Here is a 19,847-nt window from a genome sequence, read left to right as displayed (position 1 = left end):
CAGGATGAGAGTGGGCAAGAGGCAGGACATCTGGAGCAAGGACAGTATATTCTGCCTGGGTGAATCCAAGAACACTGCATGGAGGTGATGAACTGAGTATAGGAGAGAAGGGAAGAGTTTGAGGCAGAAGGAATATCAAAGGCAGGATGAAAGAAGAGAGCTAAGGAAAGGAACAAAGAGATGAGTAAGGCGGAGTGGAAGGCGCACAGGGTCTGATGAGGGACAACCCAGAACGGTGGACAGGGCCTTGAGTGCCAGGCTTAGCAGACGGGCTTCCCCTGCAGGCAGAGGGGGCCGTGAAACGGTATTGAGCTGGGCAGTAACACAGGTTGTTTGGGAAAGACCGCGAGTGGGGCGCTATGGAGGCTGGTTCGAAGGGGGCGAGCCTGACCCCCGCCTCTGCCCACAGCTGTGCGTGCTGACCGCATGCGGGGCGGCCGGAACAAGTTTGGGCCCATGTACAAGCGGGACCGGGCCCTGAAGCAGCAGAAGAAGGCACAGATTCGAGCAAATGGCTTCAAACTGGAGACGGGGCCCCCAGTGGGGGTTCCCCCACCGCCCCCTCCCCCGCCGGACTACATGCTACCCCCTGGCCTGCACGCCCCAGAGCCCAAGGGCTTGGCCTCTGGTCCCCCTGCTGGGCCGCTGAGCGATTTTGGGGCCCCGGCACTGCCCATGGCCATGCCTGGTGCCCATGGGCCCCTGGCCGGCTACCTCTATCCCACCTTCCCTGGCCGTGCCATCAAGTCCGAGTACCCAGAGCCCTACGCCAGCCCACCGCAGCCCGGGCCACCCTACGGCTACCCAGAGCCCTTCTCCGGAGGGCCTGGCGTGCCCGAGCTCATCCTGCAGTTGCTACAGCTGGAGCCGGATGAGGACCAGGTGCGGGCACGCATCGTGGGCTGCCTGCAGGAACCTGCCAAAGGCCGCCCCGACCAGCCTGCGCCTTTCGGCCTCCTGTGCAGGATGGCCGACCAGACCTTCATCTCCATCGTGGACTGGGCACGCAGGTGCATGGTCTTCAAGGAGCTGGAGGTGAGTCCCTCTTCCCACCTGGCTGGCAGCTGGATCTGGAGTGTCCTCTTGGCTGCCCAAGCCTTAGTCTTGGTTACTCCTTGGATGGGGCCATCCTGTGGCATCAGGCACTATCTGGTGACGGAGAGACACTGAGGAGCGTTCTGGTCCATCGCAGCCTTCCTTGTCTTCCCCCCGCCTTCTCACTCACACCCTTCCTCTCTCTCCTTCTCTGTTGCTTGAGTCTATCTCTCACAGCCTCTGCTTCTTTTACCTCTGCCTCTGCTTCTTTCCGTTTCTCTCTCCCCCCGTGACGTGCTGTCTCTCTGCTTCTCTGCGTTTCTCCAGCCCTCTCGGTCTGTCTGTTTCTCTCTGGGTCTCTATAGGCACTTATCTCTCTTCCTCTGAGAACCTGGGCTCCCAAAGGTCTAGCTGAGTCCTTGGGAGACTGTCTCGGACTGCCCCAGCCCAATGTCAGGAAGAGGGTCCAACCCATCCTGTCCTCCCATTTGGAGAAGCCACCAATCTCCGCCAGCCTCAAATGTCATAGATAAGTGTCTTAGTATCTCAGTTTGGGATGATTATGGGCCTTCTTCCCAGCTACTTAAAGGATCTTGCCGTCTGTGCCTCTCCTGTAAATGATGGTTGGTTCCACGTATAAGTGTGTGTGTCTGCGTGTCAGTGTTCGTCTGCGTGTCAGTGCGTGCAAGGGCAGCTGGGTGGGAGGGTAGATGGGGGATTGCAGGCCCGGCCGCTGATCTTCTAGATGAGGCCGACTTCCTTTCCTGCAAAGTCTTCCACTCCCTGGTTTGAGCAACCTGCAGCTAGAGTAATCAGGCAAATAAGCGTCAGGAGAAACTGAGGCCTGACAAGAAAGAACTTCCCAGTCATCGCCTAGTGGTTTGAAGGGCCAAAGGCCTGGCAGCTGCCCCTCTCGTCCCTGACTCCCTATGATCAGGGTGTTCTGCTAACCTCAGAGACCCCCAAGCTCGGCCAAGGCCCATCCTCCCTGGCCTAGGCCCAGGCCCTCGTTATCCAGGCCGATCGGCGTGTGTCGTTCGCCTGCCCCCCTGGCTGTTCCGGGGCTGGGTGTAAATAGCAGAACCTGCTGCCCTCTCTGCTGGGGCCACTGCAGCCTTGAGCAGCATTGTCAGTGCTGACGCCATTCAGGCCTGGGCTTCCTCTAGGGGCAGGTGGCCGGATGGGCCGGGGGCACTGCCTGCTGGACTGGGCATGGGGGGAATAGGTGGGGGTGGGCATTGTGAACCCTTGAGGCATCACAGGGCTGGGGGGCTGGGTTACTCTGGGAGTCATCAATTGGTGGTGATGGCTCTTGCTTCTACTGTTTTGGCCGAGGCCTGGGGATATGCCAGGTGTCACGGGGTGGGTCATCTTAGCCCTATCCCCTCTCTGAACTGACCTTGTGGATGGGACAAGAGTCAGGGCCTTGAACAATCCCAGATGGATTGTTCCACTCATGGCTGGCGTTGGGGGGATGAGGATCCCAGGACTCTTGGGTTGGTTGCCAGCTTCCCTCCAAATTTCCCATGAGCCCCCTGTGCAGAGGGAGGAGGAGCAGCGCCTTCCCGGCCTTCCAGAAGCCTGGGTCCAGGGGCAGGGCACTTCCTCTGGCCGCCTTCCTGGTCTCTCGGGGTTTTTCACGCAGGATGGGAAGGGCTTTTGTCCCAGCTTTGCTGAGTGTTTTTTCCTGCTTCTGGATTCTCTGTGGTCCAAACCTTCCTGCTTCCCCTTCCCAGAGTCTCTGAATTAAGCCCAGGAATATGAACCGTGGCCACCACTTTCTGTAAAGAAGCCTTGCAAATAAGTACCAGCCCAGCCCCTAGAGGGCCTCTCATCAGCCACCTGGAAGCTCCGCCCCGCTGGTCTACTGAGCCTTCGACTGGTGTTTGTTTGCAAAGCCAGAGGTGGGGAGGCAGAAAAGTGGGAGGGGTGCTGAATGACCCCGTTCTCCCTTTGGGCTGACCATTCATCCCCCCACCTCCAGGCAGGATAGATCTTAGCAGACAGCAAAGGGGGATCCCTGGTTCTGAGAGTGGGCACCCCTTGGGCTGGGCACTGGGGACATTGAAATGAATTGAACTCAGGAGGCTGCCAGGCTAGAGGAGGGGACAGACATGCTCATAGATAATGCCATTGCGAGGTGTCCAGGGATCTGAGAGCAATGGGAAGGGGTAGAGGGAGCCTGGTGGGAGGGCAGATGGCCCTATCTAAGGAAGTCAGGGACAGTGTCTTTGATTTGTGCCTTTCCAGAAAGCAGCCGGAAAAGATTAAGCCATTCCAGGAAGTAAGAGCAGCACAGCCGAAGGCCCAGAAGGGTGTTAGGGCATCATGTGGCAGGGGTTCCAGGTAGTTCTACGAGGCAGGGCGGGAGAGGTTGGTAGGGTCAGAAGCAGAGCTCGGACTGGAGGTGGGTCCATTGGCGGTGGGTTATGGACGGTCTACCAGGGCCGGCTGGGGCCTCATCCTCTTCCTAGAGGCCCACTCAGCCCTCTGTGATGTCGATGATGTCTCGATGCCCAGGGGGGCGCCTGGAGTCTTTGCTGAACTGTCAGGGATGCTGGGAACCTGGATATGGGGGGCTCCAGATGTCCTTTTGGGGTTCTCCTCTTCCATCCTGTTTCCTGCCTCTGTTGGCTGTCTCTCCGCTTCTATTTTTACATATCACACATCATGGCATGTTTGATCTGACAGTGGACAGAAGTTAATAGCAAAAACCAGAATCAGAGAGGCCTGAGTTTAACTTCCAGCTCTGACACTTACCAGGTGTGTGATTTGGGGTGAGTTACGTTACTCCTCTGAGCTTCAATTTCCTCATCTATAAAATGGGGGGCGGGGGGCACAATATCTACCTCATGGAGCTGTTATAAGGATTTAGTGAGCCAGGACGGGTAAAGATTTTAGCACAGCGTTCGGCACACAGGAAGCATTCGGTAGGTGGGAGCTCCCTTCCTTCCTGTCTTTTCTGCTGCTACACACTTGAATTTACACTTGCAGGTAGATACGGGCCTGGCTAGGAAGAGCGAGAAAAGATACACGGTGTCCATGCTCCTCTGAGCACACTAGAGCTCTGGGAGAAGGTGCCCCCCTCACCCTGGGCTTAGAAAGTAACCACGTACCTGCCAGGTAGTGAAAACTCACCTGTACCTTGCTGCTCAGTTGGGGGCAGTGTGTAGGCCCAGACAGCCAGCCTGTTTGGACAGTCCCCGTGAAGGACAGGCTGGGAGGATGCAAGATAGGAATCAAGGAGGGGGAGGCAGGGGCCAAGAGTGCCTAATGACCCATCTTGACATCAGTTCACCCTCAACGTCCCGCTCTGAGGCCCCCCGTTAGCAGCGGACTTAACTGCTCAGATATATGGTTTCATTTAAGCGGCAGTAACTCTGTCAGTCCTGGGCTGACAAACGACGAGCCCGCTGACTACTCGGCCAGGAGAGCACCGTGGCTGGCCCGTGGCATGTCAGCCCCTGGAGAATTACAGAGCCCGCTGGCCTTCGGCCGCCAGACTGATCAGACCCCAGGGGGCTCGGAGGGGGGCCTGCCGGGAGGGAGGTCAGCTCTGCACCCATAAATACCCTGTCTCTGAGGCAGGCTGCAAAGTGTCAAGGCTCCAGGAAGATTTGTGGCAGACGGCAGAAGGGGTGGATGGCTGGTGGGCCGGGCAGAGAGGCCAGGCGATGAGGGACCCCAGCACTGGGACTGCAAATGTCCTTGTTCCCAGGGCGGCAGGGAGGCCTGGGGATGGAAGAGGAATCTTATGCTTAGGGAGAAACTTATGGAAGGTGAAACCAACCCTCTGTGGTTAAGTGAGCCTCTTAGCCACCTGCTTTCCTGTGGAGAGGGGCTGGCAGCTACAGCCCTCTGGTTTTCTTTTAAAAAGAGAAGCGCGTACATGTGTTTGTGTTTGTGTGTGTGTGTGTGTGTGTGTGTGTGTGTGTGTACACATGTGTGCTCATCTGTATGGGGAGTGTTGTGGAGTTTGCTGTCTTTATGTGTCCATCTGTTCGTTTAGGGGAAGAGTGAGTGAGAAATCGAGCCGGAAAGATCCCTTGGCTGGGGGCGGGGTGGGAATGCGGGCTGGGGCATCGTCCCCAGGAGAGCCGGCCGTGGTCCACAGAGCCCTTCGCAGCTGACGTTGCTGTGTGTCCATGTTTTCTCTAACTGAAAGAGGTAGGATTTATCTTTCCCACTTCTCAGAATGGGAAATTAGGGCAGAGAAGGGTTTGTGGCTGAACTGGAAATCGGACAAAGGCCCCTGGGTGCCAGAGCTCGGCCACCGTGTTGTGGCTCTCTGCCCCTCTGTCCCAATCAGCCCCACTGGGCAGGGCCACCCCCACTCCTGGGGCCTGAGGTCTGGGTACAGAGTCTGCTCCCAGGGCTTGGCCAGCCGGGTCACTGTGACCCCTGCTGCTTTCTCCCCGAGGCTTAGCCCGCTTATCTCCTAATTCTTCCCCTTATCTTTCACTCTCCCATCTCCCCACCCCCTGTTCCTTCAATCTGGGCACAAGGATGTCTGCTCCCAAGGGCCCCCATGGGTGGGGGGTAGAGACTGGACTCGCACATCCTCCCTCCCGCTCTGCCTCCATCTGGGTTGCCCAAGGTGGGCCAGTGTGACTCTGCGGCCAGTCCCCTCCTACTTGGGCCTCAGGCAGTGCCCAGCACACCCCCCACCCCATGACTGGCCCAGTTGGGGGCATCCGGGCAGAGCCCAGCTCCCTGTGTCTTACCTGAGATGAGCCTCTGTTCCCTTATCTGGAATATGGGCAGAGTGTCGTTGGGGCAGGGGTGAGGAGTCTTGGCCATGTTGGAGCTGGGGCCAGTCACAGGCACTCACTGAGCCTTGCCTCCCTCCTTGGGGACTGTGGTACAGAGGCCTCCTGCCAGCTCTCTGGGTTCTTCCGGAGGAGAGATCAGCCGAGATAAGGAGACACGGCTGTGATTCTGCCTTGCCCGGTTCTCAGTCTCTCCCGGCCCCTCCAGTCCAGGCTGACTGCGGCCGAGCCTGGGGTCCCCCTGCCTGGGTTCCTGTTCTGGCCGTGATGGGCTCTAGAAAGAAGCTTCTGTTGGAGAGCAGGGAGAGGTATGGGTTCTTGACACGGAGGTCAGGGGAGGAAAGGGAGGACATGAGGCTGGCGACTCAGAGCGGGCTAGAGACTGACCCCCCGCTCCTGTCCTCCGTCGTGTGGGCTGGAGAAGGGGCTGCAGGAGAGGCCTGGAGGAGGCCTGATTGCGCGTGCAGCTACTCGCTTAGCTCTTCGTCCACTGTTTCTCTCCCTCCATCTGCCTGAGGACAGGCCCTAGGGCCACCACCAGGAGACGAAGGAGGGTGGGGGGCTTCTACCCCCCAGAAGAGGGAGCCACTCGTTAGGCCTGGGCCAGTTGCTCTCAGGCCAGGGTCTGCCTGGACCTCTCTGGCCTTCGGATTGGGCGTGGTTCCTCTGTGCTCTCTGTGCACATTGGGGAGCATATTCATTCATCCACTGCTCACTAACCCCTCCTCTGGGGACCCAGTTCTGCCCTCCCAGACCTCACAGATGCTGGGGAAGGCAGAAGCATGAATAAATGCCGTCAGACGTTGCAGGTGCCACGTGCAAAGGATGGTGAGGGCGCTAAGGAGGGAGGAAGGGTCGGCGGGGGCTTCATCGGGGCGGTGAAGAGTGCGCCATGCACTCCCGGGCGGCAAGGGTGGGTCTTATTTCACACCCAGTGCCTAAGAACATGCATCTGGAGCCAGACAGAGCTGTGTGACCCTGGGCAAGTTACTTGACATCTCTGGGTGCAGTATCGTCTCTCCATAGAACCAGATAACCACTCGACCTACCTCACAGGGCTGTGGAGCTGCAGTGCAATGGCTGTTTGCTATCATGGTTTGCCCCAGGGCAGGGGCCAGGAAGGTGCCTGGGTCACTGTGACCGGGAGGTACCTGCTGGGTACATGGTGGCTGACTGATGAGCCGCAGAGGCTGAGAGGAACTGGAGTCTGCACCGTGTCTTCCTAGGATGACCCGCAGGGCCCAGCGGCACGGAACACCTAGGAGGGCTTAGTATTTGTCACTGCGGGGAGCTGTGGGCTGAGAATGCCAACCGTGGCCCTAGCCCAGCTCTCCCACTGTGATCCCAGGAAGGTCCCTCGCCCTCTCCGAGTGGCAGATTCTTCATCTGAAAAACAAGAGTTTAGGTCAGGGCTTGCACCCCTCGGGGTGCTTCTGGCCCTGGCATCCCACGCTTCTGAGTCCCACTCGCCATTGTTAGGGGTGTCCAGAGAGGAAGGACGCCTGCCCAGGGCAGTCCTGCCCGTGCACCGAGGGCCCCGACTGCAGCCTCGGTGTTCAGAATCTACTCTCTGTCACTGTTCTGATCCCGCTTCAGACATCAGACTGCTGCCACCCACCGGCTCACTCCTTGGGCTGGCCCACAGGCCCACAGGCCAGCCCAGGGAGTCCTGAGCCTGGCGGCTCTGCGTGTCGAGTAACTTGCCCAAGCTGTGTGACCTTGGGCAAGTTACTTAACATCTCTGGGCTCAGTATCGTCTCTCCATAGATCCGGAAAACCACTCGACCCACCTCACAGGGCTGTTAGAGATGTGACCACAGGCAAAATGGGCACATAAAAGTAATCATTCTAAGGAGTCCTTCACAGGGCTCTCCCATGGATATTGTGCAGTGACATTTATTGAGTGCTTGTGTTGCCAGGCTACCTTTTAATACTTCGCCCACTCTACAGATGAGGAAACTGAGGCCTGGAAAGGTTATAGAACCTGCTTGAGGTCATGCAACTAGTTAAGAGGCAGAGCTGGGGCCTGAAGCCAGGCCCATCTGAGTCCCGAGCACGTCTGCTAGACCCTCTTATTATTTTGTTAGACCCCCCGCCACGCTTCGAAGAACTAGAGATGGGCAGACTGAGCACGGAGAGGTTAAGCAGCTCGTCCAGGCCACATACCCAGCCGAGCCTCGGAACTGAGCGTTGGGAGGAAAATGGGTAGGAGGAAGGTCCCTGGCTGGACCCTGCTGGACCCCGCCGTGCCTCTTCCTTGCAGGTGGCTGACCAGATGACACTGCTGCAGAACTGCTGGAGTGAGCTGCTGGTGTTCGACCACATCTACCGCCAGATCCAACACGGCAAGGAGGGCAGCATCCTGCTGGTCACCGGGCAGGAGGTGACCGGACCCTGCTGTGCCCTGTCCCACCCCCACTGTGCACTTCCAGAATTCTGGGCGCAGGAGAGGTCCCAGGCCTCTGCAGGGCTGGCCCTGGGCACCCTGAATATCAGCCCTTTCCCCAAGTGCATGGAATGTTTACGGGAATATCAGCCCTGGCCATGGCCTTGAGAGGAGGCAGCCCCTAGGAACCCTGTTCTGGGGAGGCTCTTGGAGGAGGTGACGGTGGCACTGGATCTTGAGAGTAGAATGGGGGTCGGGCAGGTAGTGAAAGGTGTTGGCGCACAGCCCCCAATTCCACCACAGGCAGAGGAGATAGCATGCGCAGAGGCCCAGAGAGGGATGTTTAGGACTCCTGAGCCACCAGGAGCCACTGGCGTGCTAGACTGTGGGTTTTGGGGGCCCGGGGGTAGGTGGGATAAGATAAGCCATAGGCTGGAGAGGTTGCTAGGTACTAGGTTGGACAAGACCTTGCAGGCCCTAAATCCTGGATGAATGAATGAATGAATGAATGGGCGGAGGGGTCTGGGCCCCAAAGAGCTCAGATCAGAGACTTAGAGGCACCAGGATGGGAGCCCAGGGCAAAGACATTCCGGAAACGGGGCAGGGAGCAACAAGAGGGTTCCCGTGCGGAAGGACATGGCCAGGTTTGGGGAGGCACACGACGGGGGACCAGATGGGAGGTGAGCAGGAAGCGAGGCGTCCACCCCACAGCTCAGAATGTTGGGGACCTTGGGGGCACCGTTCAAGGAGGAGGACCCCAGCTGGTCAGAGGAGATGTAGGGGAAATGGAGGGAAGGAGGGAGGGGGATGCCCAGGTCCAGCCGTGCAGGGAGGGACATCACTCCCAGGGGGTATTTAGGAGAAGTGGGCTTCACAGGTGCTCTGGGGTGGGGGTGGGAGACTGAGGCCCTGCTTCCCGCCCCCCGCCTCCATCCCAGGACCTCTGTCCTTCTGTCCTCATCCTCCGTTCTCACCCTGGGTGTCTCAAGCCATTCAGGGTCCAGGGACTGTTGGTCTCAAGGGTGTGACATTGAGGCCACCCGTGAATACAAACGAAGAGTCTGAGGTATGAGTGTGTGTGTGTTAGCCTGTGTCCACGTGCCCGGCAGAGTCTCTGAGGCCATGGGAATGTTCTGTGTGTGTGTGTGTGTGTGTGTGTGTGTGTGTGTGTTTGCCTGTATTTTATTGTGCAAATATCTCTACGCACATAAACGTGTGGTTGTCGAGATATGCTTGTTGCCATGTCAGTGGGAACACATACATGGGCGTGTGTCTGTCTGTGCTGCCCAGTGATGTGACTGTTCAAGGGTGTGTGTGTATGTTCACTTCATGAAGTGGACGGACGATGCTGTGAGTGTGTCCATGCACGCGTGTGAATGTGGCCACATCCGCAGCCCAGATGTCCAGGTGTGGGCGTTTGTGGCCATATCCACGTGTGCCCAGGCAGACCTTCCCTGCACCTGCCCCCACACCCAGCACGACGTGGTATTTGCAGCAGACGCCATACAAAACACGAAAGCATCTTGTACCACTGGGCCTGGCAGCAGCTCTTTGTGTGTGAAGGACCCTTCAATGCTCCCTCTGCACCCACCCGCATGGGGTTGGCTCTGCTGCCACAGGGGCCCTCAGCTCTGGGCCGGCAGTTTGAAGAAGGCTGAGAAGCCTGGGCCCTGGGTATCAGGGCTAGGAGGGTTCCTGGGGCCTGAGGAGCTGCTGCCCCCACCTGGCTCAGCTCCAGGTCTGGACACACCGATGCCCAGCCTCTGACTGGTGCTTCCCGTCCATGCCCTCCCCCGGTCCCTGGTTAGAGCTCCTGCCCCGTGCCCCTGACTCCCAACCCCTGACCCCAGTCGTCTGTCCTCCCAGGTGGAGCTGACCACGGTGGCCGCCCAGGCTGGCTCTCTGCTGCACGGCCTGGTGCTGCGGGCACAGGAGCTGGTGCTGCAGCTACACGCACTGCAGCTGGACCGCCAGGAGTTCGTCTGCCTCAAGTTCCTCATCCTCTTCAGCCTCGGTGAGTGGGCTGAGCAGGGCCTGGCCCGGCCGGGCGTGCTAAGGGGGCAGGTAGATGGCCAGGCTGGCATTGAGACCCCCAAGATGGGGCTATGCACTGGAGCCTCGGCGGGGCAAGCACCCCTTCCCTCAGCGAATAAGGGTGTGAGGGGAGCTGGTGCTTAACATGGGACTTGCTTCCTCTCTGGGCCTCAGTTTTTTTGTTTGAAAGTCCAGAGGGCCAAGATAATGTCTAAGACTTTCTCTTTATGGAACAAAGACCCCCTTTCTGAGAATTTGGTGAATTCCTGGCTGAAAGCCCAAGAAAAGGGCCCGTGCCACCTCCAGAAGGTGCCTGAGCGATTTCAGGAGCTTCTGCTCCCTGGCTCCCCTCCTGGGGTCCCTGTTTTTCCCAATTCCTTGCTCTGGAGGAGGTCCAGATTCTGACTCTGAGCTCTATGGGGCCCAGACCCCTTTGCCCATCCACTCATCCACTCACTCACTCACTCATCCATCCATCCATCCATCATCCATCCATCCATCCATCCTTCAAACATCTGCTGAGCAAGTGCCCTGTGCAAGATACTGGGAATACAAACAAGACCCAAATCTCTATCTTCAGGGAGCTGAGCTTCTCTTGGGGAGAAAGACAATGAGCATAAAATGATTAGTAAAATACATATGTTAGTAGACAGGTTAGTGAAACGTTTTGGCCTGGAAGATCGCAGCAAGCGCTAAAAACAGAAACACAGCCGGCAGCGGGCAGAGGGCGAGCCCAGGCCCCCCGCTCGCCCCGCTCCCCGAGGCTCTGGTGTCTCCCTCCCACTGACGTCCCGACCCACGCAGCCTGCGCCGGTCCAGTCTCCACCCTTCTTCTGGGCCCTCGCCAGGCTGGCCACCTCCTGCCCTTCACCCGAAAAGCCATCTTCAGTGCCCTCCCTCCCTGTGCCTAGTGACACATGAACATAGAGGTGTTCCTTGCTCTCAGGTGTCTCCCAATCTGGGAGAGTCCTCCTGCCAGCACCATCAGGGCTGGGACAGAGAGATGGGGAACCCAGGGTGGGGAGCAAGGCCACTGCCTGGAGGGCTTCCTGGAGGAGGAACATCTGAGCAGGGCCTTGGAGGATAAGTACAAGTTTGCTGGGGGGATAAATCCTTTAGCGGAGGAATAGATGGGGTGGGAGGTTGGAACAGAGGGTCACAAATGCCTTGTCACCTGAGGAGGGGGCAGGACTGAGACATCATCTTTGTGGCAGATGGCATCACAGCCACAGTCTGGCAAGGGTTCGAGTGGAGGGAGGCAGAAGCGGAGGGGAAGAAGTGGGCTGGGAGGGCATGATTAGTGAAGTGTTGACCGTGGGAAGCCCGGTGCTCTGGCCGTGGCCATGGGCCTGGGTGCCTGGGCTGGGTCTTCTGACTCAACAGGCTGGTAGCTGGAGGGTTTATCTGCACAGCTGCAGTGGTAGGTAGGGGACAACCGTGGTGGGGGGTGGGGGCCCAATCTTAGGCAACCAGTTAGGGGCCGTGGCCTGAGGCCTGCAGAGGAGCTTCAGGGGCCCAGGCCAGGCTGTCTCCCGCTGCAGGAGCCCCTTCCTTCCTCCCAGTCTCATCTGAGAGCTGCTGGACTTGGGACCTGCTCAGCAGAAGCCGTGGGTGGCTGTGGTTGGGATATGGGGAATCCAGGCGTCAGGCGTGTGTTCGTGCCTTTGTGTTTGTATCTTTGTTTTCACACGTGTGCAGACTGTGAACTTTTACAGGCTTGTGGGTTTTTATGTGTCACGGTAAGTGAAGAATCCGTGTGTCATTGGGGAGTGGCTGGGGAGAAGTGGAGACGTGAGGGCTTTGGAGGGATGCGTGGTGTTTGGGCACATGGAATTGCAGTGTGGGATCTGTTGCAGTCCGGGTGGTTTGTGAGGTGATAGTTCTTGACCAGACTGCCGTCACGAGGCCTCCAGGGAGGTCCCTGGGGAGGGGAGGGTGGGGAGTGGACTGCCAGCCACCAGGCCTCTTGGCTAGGGCTCCACCTATCCTTGGGCACCCCCTGCGGAACAGGGACAATGTCTTGGCTTCGCAGACTACCTGGGTGGGACCTGAGGCCCAAGCCCTGTGGCCCTCAGCTCTTTTCCCACCAAAGCCCCAGGTACAGGGGACGTGAGGCGCAGCCCCAGCTCAGCTGTGGCCTCTACCAGGTGATCAGTGTTGGACTTGTCCTCCTGTGGAGCGTACAGAGGACAGCACGGCTGAGCCCAGCCCTCTTCTCCTGGGCCGAGTGAGGGCCGTGCCCACGAGTGCCTGCCCGCTTCATGCTGACCTTCATCCTGTTTCCCAGGGGAGGTCGCTGGGGCCTGAGAGCTCAGTGCTTGGCTGCAGGACGGAGGAGTGAGAGTGTGTGCACACGTATGCACACGGGTGTGCACCCATGCCAGGCAGGGTGGAGCAGCGAGTGGGAATAGGGACTAGGGACGGGCCACCTGGATTCTATATCTGGACTCTCTCTCTGGCTGTGTGGCCTTGAGCAAGTCACTCCATTCTCTGGGCCTCTGTGCCACATCCGTAAAATGACCATAATAAGAATCCTTAACTTGCTACGAGGATTTAATGAGAGAATTCCCCAAAGTGCTCAGCGCTTGGCCTGGACCTCAGAATATGTGTTAGTATCACAACACATTATAACCACCATTATTAAGTTAATGAGCAAATGAACAAGTTAATGAATAGAGTGAATGAATGAATGCATGAATGAATGACTCGGTCTCCATCTCTATTGCACGCTTTGTGTCTTGTACAGTGCCTGGCCTTTGGGGACTGAGGTGGGTGGGTGGTGGGGGAGTGCCTGGCCTAGCCAGCCAGAAATCCCGGTGAGGTTGGGGCCGTGAGGGCAGGAGAAGGCGCTGGCACCTGGGCCTGCCTGGGCTCATGGGAGAGCAATGAGAGAGGAGGTCAAGTGAGCCACGGACACCATCGGCTGAGAGGTTCCAGCTTAGGAGAAGAGCCTGGGCCGTCCAGGGTCATCAGGGTTGAGCCAACGAAGAGAAATCAACCACACCTAGGATATCAGGGAAGGCTTCTTGGAGGAGGGGCCTCTGAGTTGGGCCTTATGGTACAGGTAGGAGTGTTCCGGGTGAAACAAAGCAAGCAGCAGCAAGGGCATTCCAGACCGAAGGGACAGCTCGTGCAGAGGTGTGGGGAATCCTGAAGGTCCGCGTGGCCGTGGGGCAGGGGGCGGGTGGAGAGGGGGCTGCTGAGCTGTGCCAGGCCAAGCACCTTACCCCTTCCCTTCGGAAGGATTTCCCGCAGGGAGCAGCATGGGCGGATTGGTGTCGTACGTAGCAAGGCGCTCCCAGCTGCAGCATGGGAAGAGGATGGCAGGTGGCAGCCCACAGCCCTGCGAGGGGCTAGACCTGGGACCGGGCTGAAGTGGACGAATTTGGGCGAGATGAGAGGGAAGATCTGCTGAGTCTGGAAGGTGGGAGAGGGAGCGCCTCTCATGACCTGGGTCCCCAAGGGAACTGGGGCCAGAGAGGGACAACCGCTTGCCCGTTGACCTCCGGCTGGCATGCTGGACACGTCACCGTTGGGGCAGTGCCTCCCTGGGCTGGACAACCTGAACCCCTATGATGCCTGTCTCCCCACTCTTCCCCCTACCCTAAGCCACCCACCCGACTGCCCTCCAGCCCACTCAGCGCCTCCTTCTCGCCTGCCTCCGCAGAAGGGTGCCATTTGGTGTCTAAATAGCCGTCTCAGGCAGGCGGGGAGGCAGGTAAGGAGGTTTAATTAAAATTAGTGCCTCTCTCCTGGCAATCACGGTGTTTATGAAGATGGGCCCGGCTGGCATTGTTCTGCAGAGGACTTAATCGAAGCTTAATGGATTGACCTAACATTCGATTTCCTGACTTCCATTGAGGCTGCGGCAGCAGCATTCCCTTAAGCGTTTGCAATTTACCCACTGCTCCTCGCCAACAAAAGGCGGCCTGAATAGCAGCCCCACTCCAGGAGCCATTGTGCGCGGGGGCGCCTGCCTGAGTCACCGCTATTGGGACAACATTCTTTATGCCTCGCTGGAATGAAAAGATTATTCAAATATTCAATTAAACCGTGAAAAGGGGGCTTTTCTGAGAACCTGGGGGCCCCCAGCTCCGCAGAGCTAGCAGGCTGCTCTCTGGGGCGTGGGGGTGGGGGGTGCTGTCTCCCAGCCCCCTCCCATCTCCCACCTCTGGGATTGCTGGGAGCGGAGCGGGCTTGGGGGTGCACGCAGGCTTTTCTCGAAGGTGCCCATCTTCAACCTGTGACGGCTCAAGGCCCAGCGCTGGGCACAGATTGGGTCCAGTTCTTGGGTGCCCTGACAGATGGATTTACCCCCATTTTGCAGATCACAGGAAACTGAGGCTCTGAGAGGGGAAGGGACTTGCCTAAGGTCACCCAGCTGGTGGTGGAGCTGGGATTTGAACCCCTGACACAGGAAGGGGGCACCTCCAGGTTTGTGTGAGCCCTCCCTGCGTCTGAAGGAAGAAGGGCACGGCGTCTGTGTGATGTTGGCTCTGTCACATCTGTTATCCCACGGTCTTGCACAGTCCCTTTAGACGGGCTCACAGAGAGGCTGGGGGAAGGGGTGGGACTTGACAATGGTCTCCAAGATGAAGATGAAATTGAGTCTGGAGTCCAGCGTAGCCTCTCCGGCGAAACCTAGGGCCCCAAGATGGGCCCTTGGGTGGGACTCCTGGATTGCATGAAATGTAATGTTACGGTGTCCAGTCTCCCAGGAACCGATGTCCGATCTTGACCCCACCCCTGCTTGCCCATAGAGCTTTGGAGCCAGAGACACCTGGGTTTGAACCTGAACTCTGGCATCTGTTGTGTGTTCCAGGCACTCCGCATCGGGGTATGCTCCTCCCTGCCTCCCCGGGTACCTGCGGGGATTAACAGAGCTGGAGGCGAGGTGTCTGGCCGGCGCCCAGGAAACTGGGTCCACTTGTACTGTGGTTGTTGGGGCTTAACTAGTGACTGTGCTTCCCTCCCCAGGCCTGTAGCCCACCTCGTGGGGACAGTGGGGGTCTCCGGTCTGCAGAGAGCTGTGGGACCCATGGGACTGCTAGGAGGGGAGCTGTCCCTGAGCACTGTCCGTTCTGCGCCCACCCCCTGTACTCCGCCCGCTGTCCCTGGTCTGGTGCTGCAGAGAACAGTAAATCCGGGTAAAGCCGAGGCTCGGGCCCCCAGCCCCCTCTCATTCCGGCCTCCACTGCAGCATCCCGGCCAGGCTTCCCTCACCCCCAGTTCTTTCCTCCGGGCCCCTTTACTGCTGTGTGGCCTTGAGCCGGCCCCTCCCCTTTTCTGGACCCTCAGCCTCCTATCGTGACTTGTCAGAAGATAATGTCAGGAGAATTGCCAGCTCCAGGGATGGTGGTGGGTGGGGCGGGGGTGGAGGTGAAGGCAGAGGGGAGAGTATTGAGAGTATGGAAAGAGGTTGGGGTAGGGATGGAGCTAGGTGGCAGGGACTTCCCATGACCTTTGAGTGTGTCCGGGGCCGACCAGGCTAAGGAGCAGGGCTGCTCTGTACAGTTGGGCAGGTTGGTCACTGCAGGAAGGCACCCAGGCAGGGGACAGAAGGGGCTGAGATCAGCTTGCCTGGCCCTCATCAAGCTGTCTTTCTGTGGAGAAGGGGGGCACTTCTTTCTAATGGGTGCCCAGGTGCCTTATGGGCTAATGGCGATCCATGGAGGTGAGGAAGAAGATGATCTGGGCTTCTGGAAGGAGGGAGGCGGCACTGGGAGTGAGGGTGGAGGTCGGGGCCAGGTCCTGCCGCACGCCCCGGCCCGGCTTGGGTTTCCCTAAATCCGCCTTTGGACATCACTGGCCTCCGCAGGCGCACCGGGGGCGGCTGGGGATCAGGGTTGCCAGGAGCATCGAGCTTTCCCGGCGCAGTGGGTGTTAAGAGGGATTAGAAGGGCCACAGGCTGCACATGCTGGGCTCCCGACTCCCCTGCGGCAGCAGGGCTGGGGGCGAGGGGGGCGGAGGGGACCCAAATCAATGGCCATTTTCTGGGCCACCCTACACCACAATCCCAGACAAGGCCGGGCTGGGATTTGGGGATGGGGGACCAGTTCTGCGGCTTCCTGCTGGCCCTCAGCCTCCAGGCAGGGCACTAGCTGGAGATCCTTCAGCTCCAGCTTGAGGCCTGCAAGCTGAGACGAAGACTCATGTGCCAAGAAGCTGACCCTCTATGGGCACCCCTGGGGGCCAGGCACGTGCACCGGCCCCTGCACCCATGCTCTTGCCCCTGCAAGGTGGGTGCAGCCCCTTTCAGAGAGGAGGAAGGTCTTTCCGGTCACATGCGAGCAGGCACAGGCCTCCTACACAGTGGGCTGGGATTTGAACCCCCATCCATCTCACTCCAAAGACATTTTGTTTTTTGTCTCTTCACCGGACCTCGGGTGTAGAGGGTGCGTTGATCACGCTTCTCCGTTCATGGCACCAAGAATCATTGGTTCACGTGGAGCCACCCACCCCGCTCTCCCTCCCATAGGCAACTGCTCCTTTGTGTGTGACTCGGATCCCGTTTGTCCCTGCTCTTACATAACAAGCCTGCTCCGTGTACTAGCGTTTTAACTATGTAGAGATCTTTGCCTTTTAGACCTCGTTCTGGGTTTATCTTTTTTGTTTTGTTTTGTTTTGTTTTTTCCCACTCAGCCTCACGCTTTTAAAGACCCATCATTGCTCTGTGTGTTATATCTGCTCACTGGGGATGCAGCTACCACGTGGCCATCCAGGCCACCTCCCCATCATCGCGAATACTGCTGTGGTGAACATCTACAGTCTCCCATGGCCTCATGGGAGAATCCCTTTGTGGTACTGCAGCCTCTTGATTGGTCGGAGTGCGTGTCGCTCTCTAGAATGGGGCCACAGCAGTGCATGCGCCTCACAGGTGTGAGAAGGGGCCCTTCCACTCACAGTGTGCATTTCTGGTGATGGGGACAGTGATGATTGTGGCAGGTGGTGGTGCCGATAGTGACCACCATGGGGATGATGGCGACAGGATGGTTTTGACAGTGTGGATGGGGATGGTGTCAATCGTGGCCGTGGTGAAATATATGGTAACGAATTGGGCCTTAACAGGTGCCGGACACTGTTCTGAGCACTGAACTCTCTTGACGATCTTGTGAAGCAGGCACTATTGTCACCCTCATTTTACAGACTGAGAGGTTAAAAAACATGGCCAGGGTTACACATGGCGAGGTTGGCGATGGGCTCGGTGATGATGGAGGTGTTCATTGGGACCACTGCGGTGATGACGGTACTGATGGGGACAGGTGACTGCGGTTGGATGGTTGATGGTGCTGGTGGCTGTGTTCGTGATAACCACAGGGAGGTTGGTGTTGGTGACTGCCGATGGTGGCGGTGAAGGTGATGGCGATGATGGTGGCGACAGGAATGGTTGAGGTGAGCTTGATGACGGCCGCAGTGGCCATGTTTGGGGAAAACATGTCAGTATTGGTGACTGATGATGGTGGCCATGTTCCTCGACCGTGGTGGTGACGGCGATATGGTGGTGACGGGGAGACGGTGGTTGCGTGGTCGCTGGGGGCCGTGTTGGTGACACTGGTGACGGCTGATGAGGTGATGGGCGGGCGATGGTGATCGAGCTCTCCCTTTGCAGATGTGAAGTTCCTGAATAACCACAGCCTGGTGAAGGACGCTCAGGAGAAGGCCAATGCTGCCCTGCTTGATTACACTCTGTGCCACTACCCGCACTGCGGGGACAAGTTCCAGCAGCTGCTGCTGTGCCTGGTGGAGGTGAGGGCGCTGAGCATGCAGGCCAAGGAATACCTGTACCACAAGCACCTGGGCAACGAGATGCCCCGCAACAACCTGCTCATTGAGATGCTGCAGGCCAAGCAGACTTGATCTGGGCTGGGTGGGGCTGGGACCCGGGCTGGGGGAGGGGTTGCAGCCACCCTGCGGCCCTCTAGATGGTTTATTTTATTATGCCGACCCAGGAGCCCCATCGTGTAGGCTGCTCCCCTGAGCTCTCTGAAGCCCCGTGTTTGGGAAGTGGGTGCAGGCGGGCAGGGCCTGGCTGAGGCGGGGTGGTCCTCACTAGCCACTGGCATTTGCCTGCCAGTCAGTGTGCCCCAAGGAGGTGGCTGCTAACCACCCCCTTCCCCTCTTCCTGCTCCCAGCTCCCAGCTGTCTGTCCTGGAGTCCGGAGCACAGGTCCAGGGGGGAGGTACAGGAATCCCTGGTGGACCTTGATGTCCCTTGGGTCAGAGGTCATCCCTTCCCCCTCTACTGGATACAGAAGCAGAAAGAGGTTGAGTGAGCATCAACTCTGGAGATCCGCTTCAGAGGGACCAGGAGGGAGGTCCTCAGTTTTGTAAACTAGGGATAACTGAGTTTGCAAAATTGAACAGGGACTGTTAGGCCCTAGAGGACACTGGGAGAATGATGAGGACAAAGAGACTTCCTCCTTAGCCCTCTGCCCCATTTGACTTCTGCAGGCGAGAACTTTGACACATTATCTGAAAAGAATTTTGCTACAATCATCTTTCTATCTCTCTCCAACCAGAAAAGTTTGACGCAATCGACATTCTAACCCCACCTACACTTGGCCAGCCCATGCTGGTATTTATCGGCAAGGCTGTAGTCAAGAGGTTTTTGTTTTGTTTTGTTTCTTAATCTAGATAGTCCTTAAAAGGTGTGTATGTGGGCGGTAGGGGACAGATTTGGGGACTGAGGCTGGAGTTTGGGGATTAGCACCAAACACAGCCCATGGTTTCTTCCCAAACACCCTCATACCAAGTACTCCATTGGTGGTGCTGGGTCTATTTCTGAGCCCCCATTCCAGTCCAGAGAAGAGCTCTGGCTTGCCCCCCGCCCACACCACTCAGTGAACAGGATGATGCCCTGTGCGGGGCTCAGAGTCTCTGTGGGTGGGAATATGGGGGACCTTGGGGAGAGCGTTCTCCAGATCAGGGACACTGCTGACAACTCTTCCCTCATTGGCCCTGTCCCGTTGGGTCCCTTGCTGCAAACCCTTGAAGCTGGGCCTCAACTCCCTGGTCTCCTGCCCTTCGTCCTGAAAGACATTCTACAGGGCCAGGCACCAGGGAGAGGCCTCAGCTGCCCTCCGCCCCTGGGCTGGGCATCCACTGCCTTTCCTGCTTTCACCCTGCCGTTGCAGCTTATGCTGAGCCTGCCCAGTTGGAGATAACTGGGCATCCCTGCCCCCCTGCCTTCCACTACCCTGTCTCAGCCCCTGCCCCTGCCCACCGAGGTGTGTGCCCCTGCCAAGGCCGGAGACCCACAGCCCCGAACGAGAAGTGCTCTTACGAATCTCCCAGCCCCTGCAGCCCTGGAATAAATTTTGCAGTTAGTTTCCAGCTACCTTTGGCTGTTTGCATTCTGGGGCCAAAGTAGAACCTCTTCCTTGGGTTTGGGTGGCCTAGGGTAAAGCAGTGCTCTGATTGGGATGGAGGCGACACTCAGATGACCTCTGGTTCAAGAGACAGGATGAGGTGTGCTGCCAGCAGGCACCGTTGAGGGGCCTTGGGGCCCTGCCTCATCTTTGGGACCTTTCCATACCCAGGAGGCCTGGGAGATGCACAGGCCTTCTGAGGCCTCAGACTCAGTTCCACCCTGGCTGTGCAGCTCAGCTGCCATCTTGGGCGGA

The 19,847-nt window shown here is 58.2% G+C and overlaps 1 protein-coding gene across 2 annotated transcripts in view; it reads left to right on the top strand.

The window, feature by feature from the left end:
• The window catches only part of NR5A1 (nuclear receptor subfamily 5 group A member 1), a 20,923-nt gene extending 2,189 nt beyond the window's left edge, over window positions 1-18,734 (top strand). Inside the window, exons 3-6 of one of the 2 annotated variants that reach the window (XM_006917951.2) lie at window positions 410-1,035; window positions 8,068-8,187; window positions 10,057-10,204; window positions 17,835-18,734. In XM_006917951.2, the coding sequence (XP_006918013.1) occupies window positions 410-1,035; window positions 8,068-8,187; window positions 10,057-10,204; window positions 17,835-18,082 (1,142 nt within the window). In that variant the 3' untranslated portion in view covers window positions 18,083-18,734. The remainder of the gene's footprint in view (window positions 1-409; window positions 1,036-8,067; window positions 8,188-10,056; window positions 10,205-17,834) is intronic. The other variant, XM_006917952.1, reaches the window with a different exon arrangement.
• Window positions 18,735-19,847: the final 1,113 nt, after the last annotated feature.

This window comes from Pteropus alecto, unplaced genomic scaffold (genome assembly GCF_000325575.1).
Source record: "Pteropus alecto unplaced genomic scaffold, ASM32557v1 scaffold67, whole genome shotgun sequence".
In the NCBI taxonomy this organism is placed as follows: domain Eukaryota; kingdom Metazoa; phylum Chordata; class Mammalia; order Chiroptera; family Pteropodidae; genus Pteropus; species Pteropus alecto.
This window is presented reverse-complemented; position numbering and strand designations above follow the sequence as displayed.